At 35.3% G+C, this 13157-nt stretch overlaps 1 protein-coding gene across 5 annotated transcripts in view; it reads right to left on the bottom strand.

Moving 5' to 3' along the window:
* LOC136988139 (serine/threonine-protein kinase BRSK2-like) overlaps positions 1-13157 on the bottom strand; it is a 43617-nt gene that overhangs the window by 11714 nt on the left and 18746 nt on the right. For all 5 annotated transcript variants that reach the window (XM_067285969.1, XM_067285972.1, XM_067285976.1 and 2 more), the window contains 2 exons: positions 349-489; positions 90-240 (listed from right to left, as the gene is read on the bottom strand). In XM_067285969.1, coding sequence (XP_067142070.1) covers positions 90-240; positions 349-489 — 292 coding nt within the window. The remainder of the gene's footprint in view (positions 1-89; positions 241-348; positions 490-13157) is intronic.

Below are 13157 nucleotides of genomic sequence, written 5' to 3'. Positions count from 1 at the left end.
CTTCCAAGTAAACATACGTTATCATTTTTTACATAAAAATCAATTTTAATAGTTAATATATATATATATATATTTATTTATTTATTTACCCTAATCACTTCTGGGCAAGCATAATGAGGAGAACCACAAGACGTTTCCAACATGGAGCCTTCGACTTGAAGCGAAGCCATCCCAAAATCAGCGACTCTAATGTTATTTTTATCGTCGAGTAAGAGATTTTCTGGTTTTAAATCACGGTGGCTAGATAAAATATCGTGTGAATTTATTGTATTGATACAATGAACGAATTTAAATATATTAATTTATAAGATGTAGATCATTTCTTTACAGTAATTCATTCAAACTCACCATATAGAGTGACTGTGGCAGAAATCGAGGGCTGAAATTATCTGGCGGAAAAACCTTCTAGCTTCTTTTGGTGTAAGGCGTCCTTTTTTAACTAAATAATCGAATAATTCACCGCCAGAAACGTGTTCTAGGATCAGGTACCTGATAAATAAAAGATTGTATTTGTTAAGCTAGCTTGGATGCTGTCGTTTTTAAGTGCAAACCCATCTAAGGGTGTTCCAGCTTATACATTCTTCTTAGTGAGCCATTTCTATTATATAATACAATGTTAAAACTTCAAAAATTAAAAAATAAAAACTGCCGTAAAATAGCTTTTTATTGTCTTCATCGACAAGCGATTATTTCTTCCAGAGAATTAAACGGATTTTTATTGAAAACCGATCGACTTCGACATACGATTCCAAGCTATGAAATTTATAATGCCATTGTTCGAAGAATTGATTGTAACTGTATATAAATTCTCCCATACAGTACTACAGCCCAGATATTTAAAGATACAATCCTCGTACAGTATAAGTTTACACCTTAACAAATTAAAATTCTAAGATTATCGAAGCTTATATTAAATCGATTATATTTTAAATATACAACGAATTTACAATTTTAAAATAATTTGTATAAACTATTGATAATCTATATACACACACACATCTGAAATTTATTTATAAGTTTTCATAGACTTTGTGTAAGGCTCGAGAAAATTTATTCCACGTTTGAAAATTCCGTTTGAGACTTTTCACGTAGCTTATTAGGAAATTTATTAACTTAGTATAGAAGGGAATGGCACCGTTTTTAGTAGGATTTGAATGAGATTAGGAATCTTGAGTTATGTAACACATTCGTGTCATAATCTGCTGTCACAGTCTGAATGGCAACTGCATTCTTCTCTAAGCAATCTTTATTTCTTTCCTCCTCCTTCCATCTTCCATCAACTGTCTTCTCCTCTAACTCTTCAAAATACTTTCGAAATTATCCGAATTATTTATTTATAATAAATAAATAAATGTGAAATGATACTTGGATAAGTATTACTTTCACGGATAGAAGAAATTCTATGTGGTTTATATGAAATTCTTATAAATTATATGCATTAAAGTCATACGTAACTTCCTAATTAACCAAGTTAGCATCTATTCTATTATTCCTATATTAAGGATGATGATGATGATAATAATTATAAACAGAGCTATCTACTATGCTAATGTAATTTGGAGTATGTATATACAGATATGTAATAGCTTAATCTAGAATTTAAAAATTATGTTTTAAATAATAACTGTTTCTGGAAATAATTTCACATATAAAATTCTTGATTAGGTGAGAGTAAAAAGTAAACTAATTATGAATTTTAATAAAATACGGAAAAAATAATACAATAAAACCTGTCAAAAACGGAACCTTAACAAAATGGAAACCTGTCTAAACGGGAAAAATTCTTAGCTATTTTCTATGTTTAAAAAAAAAAAAACCTGTTGAAAACGGAACTGCCAAACCGGAAAAAATATTCGGTGACGTACGAGTCCAGTTTACACAGGTTCCATTGTATTTTCAATGTTTTGTATATTTTAATTTTGTTAAATCTATAAAGAAATTTCGCTTCCATTGAAAGTATCTTGTAGATAGGAAACATCGAAAATCGATAATAGAGTTATTTCAGATATATCTAAGCAATGGTAGCGCTTGAAATGTCAAATTTAAAGATATATCTGTTATGGCAATCATTCAAAATAACTAGTATAGTTCGGTATAAAATCAAGTTTGATTGTATTCGATTGATTTTGAATGATAACAATTATATAATTTATTATTTTAAGAATTGTGCTTGTTTAAATTCATCGAAAAATGACACGATCGATTTTCAATATTCGACATTTCCTACTCGCATGAAGAAGTTTAATAAAATAAATTTATATTCAATTAAATTCGAACGAAAAGTAATGCTGCGATATTTTTTTTTTTTTTTCCTTATTCGGAACTGAATAATCAAATTGAAAAATCAAAAAAATTTTAACCGATGTGCATATATTTATATAGTAGAACTACAAAAAAAAATAATTCTGTCGTCCCCTCGAAGAATAAATAAATTTAACGAAGCGAAACTTTTTCTAATAAAATTTTTCGATAGCGAGATCCTGCAAGTAGATCCAGCAACGAGTTGCGTAACTTTCCCGTCAAAAAAAATTAAATTTGTGTGTGGCGCCATCTGTTATGAGATTTTTATTTAAAAACTATATATTATTATTATGTTGGGTTAAGTGAGATATACTCGGTTAACACCGGTGGCTGTGTACTATGCCGGACCAAAGTCAAGGCATAGTAACCAAAGCAGAAATTAAAGAAGTGTATCAGTGTGTGTGTCTGTATTCAGGAATTTTCTCACAATATGACATGTATTCAATATAGTGGCCTTCTGTAGTGTGATGTATGTGTTTCTATTCAATTCTAATGTGCCCAGGCTTTTGTGTAGTGTGTGTGGTATGACACCTGTAGAGGAGAGAACAACAGGTACAATAAGCACCCTATCCATCCTCCACAGATGCCTTATTTCCTGGGCGAGTTCTGTGTACTTGCTAATTTTTTTCAGTGCATGCGTTTTGTATATTGTGAGTGTTTGGAATGGATATGTCTATAATGTATGTGATTTTATTGTGTTTGTCAATGAGTGTGATGTCTGGTCTGTTGTGGTAAATTGTTTTATCTGTGATTATGGCTCTGTCGTAGTACATTTTGTGCGTGTTGTTTTCCAATATTGTCTGTGGAATGTATTTGTAGTATGGTTCGTGGATGTCTACTAATTTGTGTTTCTTTGCAAGCTCTTGGTGTATTATATTTGCTACTTGATTATGTCTGTGTAAATAATCTGTCTGTGCCAAGAGCTTGCAACCAGAGGTGATGTGTTGTATAGTTTCTGGCATGATGTGACATTTTCTGCATGTGTCATTTGTGAGTGTTGCATCTTTGAGTATGTGTTTTCTGTAGTTTTTAGTATTTATGACCTGATCCTGTATGGCAATCATGAATCCTTCCGTCTCCCCAAAGAGGCATCCCCGAGCTAACTAGCTGTTTGACGCAGTTTTGTCAACAAAATCATGGGCCAGATGGTAAGGATGCCTGCCATGGAGTGCCTTTCGAGCCCACGATTGCTTAATGGTGTCTATGCTTTTTATATGTTGTGTTGTGTCCATATGATGTGAGTGTAAGTTTAATGGTGTGTTATTCGAGTCTGCTAGAGTTACTGCTTTATGTAATTGTGATGTTTCTTGTTTTTTGTAGAAAAACTCTCGCAGTGACTGTATTTGTTTGTAGTGAAGGTTAACTATGTCAATCAGGCCACGTCCGCCATCTTTACGTGGAAGGGTTAATCTTTCTGTGGCGGATTTAGGATGATGTTGTTTATGCTTAGTAAGTGTTGTTCTTGTTTTCCTTTGGAGTTGCTCAAGATCTGTGTGAGTCCAATGTATAACTCCAAAAGAATATGTGAGTACTGGGATGACATATGTGTTTATTGCTTTAACTGTGTGTTTTGCATTTAACTGTGTTCTGAAAATAGCATTTAACCTACTTTGGTATTCTTTAATTAATCTTTGCTTTATTTGTGTATGTTCTGTTAGTTTGGCCTGTTGGAATCCTAAATACTTATAGAACTCGCCCTCTTCCATGGATTCAATAACGTCTCCATTTCCAAGTGCAAAATCTTCTTTCTTCAGGATTCCTTTTTCTTTGTGAACTGTTTTGCATTTATCTAGGCCAAATTCCATTTGTATGTCCTTGGTGTATGAATGTGTGATTTGTAGGAGTTGATGAAGTTGTTTTTGTGTGGATGCATAAAGTTTTATGTCATCCATGTACATGAGATGTGACAGTGTAAACTGTGTTGTTTTTTCATGTCTGATATTGTAACCATATTGCGTGTTGTTTAACATGTTTGATAATGGGTTCAGGGCTAAGCAGAACCAGAGAGGACTCAAGGAATCTCCTTGAAAAATTCCTCGCCTAATAAAAATTTGGTTTGTTTGTATGGAAGTGTTACTAACCCTGAGATGTAGTGTTGTTCTCCAGTGCTGCATAGTGTTTTGAAAGAATGCAATGAGTGATGGATGTATTTTGTACATATGTAGAATATGTAGCAGCCAACTGTGTGGAACGCTGTCGAATGCTTTTCTGTAGTCTATATAAGCCATGTGTATGTTTCTGTGTTGTTTGTGTGCTTGCCGTAGAATGACTGAATCTATGAGTAACTGTTCTTTGCATCCCTTGTGATTTCTACGGCAACCTTTTTGTTGTTCTGTTAGAATGTCGTGTTCTTCAATATGTTTGTATATTTTGTTTGCGATACAGGATGTCAATAATTTGTAAAGTGTTGGGAGACATGTAATTGGTCTGTATTGTGTGGGGTCTGTGGTATTGTTGTTTTTAGGTTTCATGTAGGTGATGCCCTGAGTAAGAAAATTTGGCATGTCCTGTGGATTGATGATAATGTGTGTTAGGTGTTTAGCTAGTTCCTGGTGCAGTGATGTGAACTTTTTGTACCAGAAATTGTGAATGTTGTCTACACCAGGTGTCTTCCAGTTGTGTGTTCTGTTAACAGTGTATTGGAAATCATGTATGTTTATTTCAGCACAGGGCATAGTTGGTATGTTGTGCAAGTTTCTGTTCTCCTCCTCGATCCAGCCTGCATCAGCATTATGCGTGACAGCACTGGACCAAAGAGAAGACCAATATGTTGTGAGTTCTTCTTCTGTTGGTGTGCCACTGTGCTGTGTATCAGTGTTTGCATTGTTATTAATTTGTCTGTAAAAGAGTTTTTCATTGTTTGTAAATAATTTATTTTGTTGTTTTCGTAGTGTACATGTTTTGTAACGTTTGAGTCTACGTGCTTTGGCAGCAAGTTTTTGTTTTAGTGTATCAATGTATTCTGTAATGTGTGTGTTGTGATGTTCATGTTTTGTATGTGTTTTTATTTTCTTGAAAATGTTTTTGAGCTGTTTCCTTAATTTGGGTGTTATGTTGCTTTTAGTGTATTGTGTCAGCCTGCCTAATTGCTGTCTAATGTCATTTATTTGTATTTCTATTCTTCTCTGCCAAGCAGGCTTGTGATAGTATTGTGTTTTCTGTGTATTTGTCTGTGACTGTACTTTCAGTCCATGGTGTGTCACTACTGTGACTGCCCCAGCATAAACTAATGTATGAATGTCTGCGAGTGTAGAAATTGAATGAATGTAGTGTGGTATTAAGTGAGTGTTTACATAATTTAGTGTTTTTCCTACTTCCTTTGACGTGTTGATTTTTGGTATTCGTGGTCGTTGTGTGGGATCTGTGCCTGTATATTTAGTGAGTGTTTCCTGAAATATAAGTGAGAGCGTATTAACTAAATCCATGTCTATGTTATCAGTGATGGACAAGGAAGTGTCTGTAGTATCATTAGTGGTAATTGTTGTATGTGTGTTATTATCAATGCTTGTTGCTGGATTATCCTGACAGGTTACATGATCTTCATTAATGTTAGATGTTTCTGTCTGTTGATGTATTTGATCAGCAACCTGTTGTTTGATAAGTTCAAGTGTTGTTTGTGGAATAAGGTTGTTGTGTATAATTGTTCTTTTTTGATCAACAACCCTTTGTTCGGTGACAGTGAGGTGAGGATATTGTTGTGTGAATTTATGGTGTAGTTGTTGTCTGTATGCTGTCATGTTTGTTTCAAGTTTTGTGATTGTGTAATAAGTACGGATGATAAACTCGTTCATTTCTACTGTCCATTTCATCCGTTGGCGTGGTTTTCCAGCCTTTGTGGTCTGTGGATGCATTGCCACAGAAACACCAAGGCTGGGTTGGTTCCTCACATCTGTTGAGGGCATTGCAGTAGCCATGCTTGGGCCGGTGCTGCTTTCGCCACCGGTAACCAGGGGAGACTGTGGCCTATTTTTCGAACGTGAGCCTCTGCCTAACCCACGAACGCGGACCTTGTTAACCCGGGCGACGTCCGAGCCGGTATCACACTTTGATCTAGTTATCACCATAATAAATATCTCCACAGAATGTGGGTGTGGTCACTCTTAGCTTCATTTCTCCCCATAGACCTTACTGGCATGGGTGTCCCTACCAGGAGCTTATGCTCCAGCCTGCATTGCCCTATGGATCAGTAAAATTACTGGGCCATACTCCCACCACGACCAGGTGGTGACCACCTGGTCGTGGTTGTGGAGAGCCCAGTATTATTATTATTATGGGTTAAGTTAGATATACTCGGTTAACACCGGTGGCTGTGTACTATGCCGGACCAAAGTCAAGGCATAGTAACCAAAACAGAAATTAAAGAAGTGTATCAGTGTGTGTGTCTGTATTCAGGAATTTTCTCACAATATGACATGTATTCAATATAGTGGCCTTCTGTAGTGTGATGTATGTGTTTCTATTCAATTGTAATGTGCCCAGGCTTTTGTGTAGTGTGTGTGGTATGACACCTGTAGAGGAGAGAACAACAGGTACAATAAGCACCTTATCCATCCTCCACAGATGCCTTATTTCCTGGGCGAGTTCTGTGTACTTGCTAATTTTTTCAGTGCATGCGTTTTGTATATTGTGAGTGTTTGGAATGGATATGTCTATAATGTATGTGATTTTATTGTGTTTGTCAATGAGTGTGATGTCTGGTCTGTTGTGGTAAATTGTTTTATCTGTGATTATGGCTCTGTCGTAGTACATTTTGTGCGTGTTGTTTTCCAATACTGTCTGTGGAATGTATTTGTAGTATGGTTCGTGGATGTCTGCTAATTTGTGTTTCTTTGCAAGCTCTTGGTGTATTATATTTGCTACTTGGTTATGTCTGTGTAAATAATCTGTCTGTGCCAAGAGCTTGCAACCAGAGGTGATGTGTTGTATAGTTTCTGGCATGATGTGACATTTTCTGCATGTGTCATTTGTGAGTGTTGCATCTTTGAGTATGTGTTTTCTGTAGTTTTTAGTATTTATGACCTGATCCTGTATGGCAATCATGAATCCTTCCGTCTCCCCAAAGAGGCATCCCCGAGCTAACCAGCTGTTTGACGCAGTTTTGTCAACAAAATCCTGGGCCAGATCGTAAGGATGCCTGCCATGGAGTGCCTTTCGAGCCCACGATTGCTTAATGGTGTCTATGCTTTTTATATGTTGTGTTGTGTCCATATGATGTGAGTGTAAGTTTAATGGTGTGTTATTCGAGTCTGCTAGAGTTACTGCTTTATGTAATTGTGATGTTTCTTGTTTTTTGTAGAAAAACTCTCGCAGTGACTGTATTTGTTTGTAGTGAAGGTTAACTATGTCGATCAGGCCACGTCCGCCATCTTTACGTGGAAGGGTTAATCTTTCTGTGGCGGATTTAGGATGATGTTGTTTATGCTTAGTAAGTGTTGTTCTTGTTTTCCTTTGGAGTTGCTCAAGATCAGTGTGAGTCCAATGTATAACTCCAAAAGAATATGTGAGTACTGGGATGACATATGTGTTTATTGCTTTAACTGTGTGTTTTGCATTTAATTGTGTTCTGAGAATAGCATTTAACCTACTTTGGTATTCTTTAATTAATCTTTGCTTTATTTGTGTATGTTCTGTTAGTTTGGCCTGTTGGAATCCTAAATACTTGTAGAACTCGCCCTCTTCCATGGATTCAATAACGTCTCCATTTCCAAGTGCAAAATCTTCTTTCTTCAGGATTCCTTTTTCTATGTGAACTGTTTTGCATTTATCTAGGCCAAATTCCATTTGTATGTCCTTGGTGTATGAATGTGTGATTTGTAGGAGTTGATGAAGTTGTTTTTGTGTGGATGCATAAAGTTTTATGTCATCCATGTACATGAGATGTGACAGTGTAAACTGTGTTGTTTTTTCGTGTCTGATATTGTAACCATATTGCGTGTTGTTTAACATGTTGGATAATGGGTTCAGGGCTAAGCAGAACCAGAGAGGACTCAAGGAATCTCCTTGAAATATTCCTCGCCTAATAAAAATTTGGTTTGTTTGTATGGAAGTGTTACTAACCCTGAGATGTAGTGTTGTTCTCCAGTGCTGCATAGTGTTTTGAAAGAATGCAATGAGTGATGGATGTATTTTGTACATGTGTAGAATATGTAGCAGCCAACTGTGTGGAACACTGTCGAATGCTTTTCTGTAGTCTATATATGCCATGTGTATGTTTCTGTGTTGTTTGTGTGCTTGCCGTAGAATGACTGAATCTATGAGTAACTGTTCTTTGCATCCCCTGTGGTTTCTACGACAACCTTTTTGCTGTTCTGTTAGAATATTGTGTTCTTCAACGTGTTTGTATATTTTGTTTGCAATACAGGATGTCAATAATTTGTAGAGTGTTGGAAGACATGTAATTGGTCTGTATTGTGTGGGGTCTGTGGTATTGTTGTTTTTAGGTTTCATGTAGGTGATGCCCTGGGTAAGAAAATTTGGCATGTCTTGTGGATTGATGATGATGTGTGTTAGATGTTTAGCTAGTTCCTGGTGCAGTGATGTAAACTTTTTGTACCAGAAATTGTGAATGTTGTCTACACCAGGTGTCTTCCAGTTGTGTGTTCTGTTAACAGTGTATTGGAAATCATGTATGCTTATTTCAACACAGGGCATAGTTGGTATGTTGTGCAAGTTTCTGTTCTCCTCCTCGATCCAGCCTGCATCAGCATTATGCGTGACAGCACTGGACCAAAGAGAAGACCAATATGTTGTGAGTTCTTCTTCTGTTGGTGTGCCACTGTGCTGTGTAACAGTGTTTGCTTTGTTATTGATTTGTCTATAAAAGAGTTTTTCATTGTTTGTAAATAATTTATTTTGTTGTTTTCGTAGTGTACATGTTTTGTATCGTTTGAGTCTACGTGCTTTGGCAGCAAGTTTTTGTTTTAGTGTATCAATGTATTCTGTAATGTGTGTGTTGTGATGTTCATGTTTTGTGTGTGTTTTTATTTTCTTGAAAATGTTTTTGAGCTGTTTCCTTAATTTGGGTGTTATGTTGTTTTTAGCGTATTGTGTCAGCTTGCCTAATTGCTGTCTAATGTCATTTATTTGTATTTCTATTCTTCTCTGCCAGGCAGGCTTGTGATAGAATTTTGTTTTCTGTGTGTTTGTCTGTGATTGTACTTTCAGCCCATGGTGTGTCACTACTGTGACTGCTCCAGCATAAACTAATGTATGAATGTCTGCGAGTGTAGAAATTGAATGAATGTAGTGTGGTAGTAAGTGAGTGTTTACGTAATTTAGTGTTTTTCCTACTTCCTTTGACGTGTTGATTTTTGGTATTCGTGGTCGTTGTGTGGGATCTGTGCCTGTATATTTAGTGAGTGTTTCCTGAAATATATGTGAGAGTGTATTAACTAAATCCATGTCTATGTTATCAGTGATGGATGAGGAAATGTCTGTAGTATCATTAGTGGTAATTGTTGTATGTGTGTTATTATCAATGCTTGTTGCTGGATTATCCTGACAGGTTACATGATCTTCATTAATGTTAGATGTTTCTGTCTGTTGATGTATTTGATCAGCAACCTGTTGTTTGATAAGTTCAAGTGTTGTTTGTGGAATAAGGTTGTTGTGTATAATTGTTCTTTTTTGATCAACAACCCTTTGTTCGGTGACAGTGAGGTGAGGATACTGTTGTGTGAATCTATGGTGTAGTTGTTGTCTGTATGCTGTCATGTTTGTTTCGAGTTTTGTGATGGTGTAGTAAGTACGGATGATAAACTCGTTCATTTCTACTGTCCATTTCATCCGTTGGCGTGGTTTTCCAGCCTTTGTGGTCTGTGGATGCATTGCCACAGAAACACCAAGGCTGGGTAGGTTCCTCACATCTGTTGAGGGCATTGCAGTAGCCATGCTTGGGCCGGTGCTGCTTTCGCCACCGGTAACCAAGGGAGACTGTGGCCTATTTTTCGAACGTGAGCCTCTGCCTAACCCACGAACGCGGACCTTGTTAACCCGGGCGACGTCCGAGCCGGTATCACACTTTGATCTAGTTATTACCATAATAAATATCTCCACAGAATGTGGGTGTGGTCACTCTTAGCTTCATTTCTCCCCATAGACCTTACTGGCATGGGTGTCCCTACCAGGAGCTTATGCTCCAGCCTGCATTGCCCTATGGATCAGTAAAATTACTGGGCTCTCCCACCACGACCAGGTGGTGACCACGGTGAGAGTTATTATTATTATTATTATTATTATTATTATATTAAGTGGCAAAAAGCTTGATAACGAGTAAAATCATTAAGTCCTGCCCAACTCGAGATATGACACGCGACCCCCCCCTCTATCTCCTCACCCCCTGACTTTTAACCATCAAAATTTAACAGCATCAATGCCCGTAATGTCGAAAATTTCAGAAATTTTCGACAAAAACACAGGAGTTGAGCTTCAAAATGGGTGAGCAAAATTGCACCTCTACACACAATAGTATTCGTACATAAAGGAAAAACGACCAATTTTTTTGCATTGCTCGACATTTCAAGGTCCCGAGTCCGAAAAATATAAAAATCTTGGAGGGGGTAATTTTTTGACCGATCACCATACTTTTCCTGTGTCATATAAGACAGGCGGAAGTTTAATAAAACTGTTACTGCTGATCAGTTGGATGCTAAAAGTGGTTATCGATAGACACGGTTGTAAGAGATGCTGTTCGTGTATGATTAGCCGAAAAGAGAATTGATCAATCAACAATATATTTTCATTTTCAATTAATTAAGGGAATGAATATACAGGTAGGTTAATTTTTATGCTGTTTCTAATTGTAGGAACTCTCAACCGAAAGATTTTCTTAGATAATTTTACAGCAGTTTGCTTTATTGGACGGACATAAGATTGTTTCATATAGATGAACATCGAATAGGATAACATCGAATTTCTTACCCGAAACTAAATATAATGTATATTTGCAGAAGTAATGTTCATACAAACATAATATTTATAGAAATGTTCTGGAATGTTTATATAAATATAATCATAGTAACTGTATATGAATATATATTTTATTTCAAAATATTCACTCCATTCTTATATAATAAAAATTCGCCCCTATTCTTCTATAAAGAAAAAAATATATATTATATTATTGGCATTAATCCCTAACTTCCTAAGCATCGAAGCTCTTAATCGTAGTTTCTTCTTCATATTACCCAGATGTCTTTCAAATAATAAATTATAAGATAGAGTAATTCCCAGGTAGGACATATGATTTTAAGACTTCAAGTTTATCTGATTTCATTTGTTTCATATTCCTGAAAATTACAATTTTAGACTTGTGTAATTTTTAGATCATCATCATCTACATGCTGTACCAACGCATTTACTTTGCATAAAATGACTAAATCGCCATCATATTGAAGAGTATGAATAATCTGACGACAAACCATAAAATTGTCGAAAAAGTCAAGAAAACTCGAATATATATTATTGTGACATGGTCAAAATGCTAGGCTGCAATTTAATCATCTTTTAATTTAAAAATCGTGTGACTTCCGGTCCAGACCGATAGTTCTTATTAGTAATCGGGGCTTCCGTTCTCTAACCTTTCCATACCCGGTCTCGATTTTCATCTCACTAACTCCGTTCTCGAGATTAACGAAGGACAGACAGGCAGACGGACGACATTGTAATATAGGTCTGCAATCTGAAAATTGCAGCCAATAAGGTTAGACTTAATGTATCTCCTTGTGGTTAATCTGTAAATAGCGAAAGGAATAGTGAATTTCCCAGTCTAATTGAAACTTTTTTTTTTTTTTTTGTAATTATAAGTCGAAATGATTGATGTTAGAATAAACATTATGTAGAGAACGTTAACCTAACGAAATCCAAACTGTGCTGAATTAATATTACGTATCAATAACTATTTGTTAAGACTACACACCTAAATTGAAAAGAATATTTTACGGATTAATGTAATTAAATCCTGGACTCAATGAAGATTTTACTTGTTATTAGGAATTGTATTTATTATTTTTTTTTTTAAATATAAAACTCATCTCTACCCTCAAATTAAGCTTTTTGCCATTCTATAATAAGTAATAATATAAAATGTTTCTTGATAAAATCTCGTAACAAATGTCACCACACACAATTTTAACTTTTTTGCCGGGAAAGTTATGCAACTCGTTAATGGAAAATTTTTTTTATATTTTGTTTTACTTTATTCTAATCAGAAATAATAATAACGGTTTTCTAAAGCATAATTATAGGGTTAACTTTACCTAATATTGGTGTTAATATCATTGAAGTTTTCGGCATTTTTAATGTCAATGGGCTAACATGGATCAACATAAGTTAAGCGATCATTCCAAATTTCTGTTTTGGTACCGTTAAAACAATTTAGAATAATGATCATACGATTTTTTCATTGTATGCCAGGTTATTGATTAGATTATCTTGTTCCAATTGAATTAATTCCAAAATGTTCAAGAATACTTCTCTCTAGCTAAATCCAAAATAAAATTTCTATAAAATTTCTCCGGTTTTTGTTTGGTATATATCAATACTTTTAAAATTCTGCTTTAAATTTATGTAACTCTGCAAAATTATCATTTAAATTTTAATCCGTTTAACCACTTATTCGGGTATTAAGATCGTTTAAGCAAATAATTTGATCATGTTAATAAATATGTATTCGCTACTACAGTAGTATAATACTTCCAGTATATTGATAGACATGTATTTACTATTCCGATATATCCTGTAAAAATTCTTTAGCACTCGTCAGAATCAAGATTCTTTGCTCGCTAAATATGTCCAACTTCTAAAATAATATCCGAGTAATGAGTTTGAATATTATGTACTGTACATTTGTTGTTTAA

Source organism: Centruroides vittatus, unplaced genomic scaffold (assembly GCF_030686945.1).
Source record: "Centruroides vittatus isolate TY-2023 unplaced genomic scaffold, ASM3068694v2 contig_1246, whole genome shotgun sequence".
In the NCBI taxonomy this organism is placed as follows: Eukaryota; Metazoa; Arthropoda; class Arachnida; order Scorpiones; family Buthidae; genus Centruroides; species Centruroides vittatus.
Note: the sequence above shows the minus strand (reverse complement) of the source record. Positions and strands in the feature narration are given on the sequence as shown.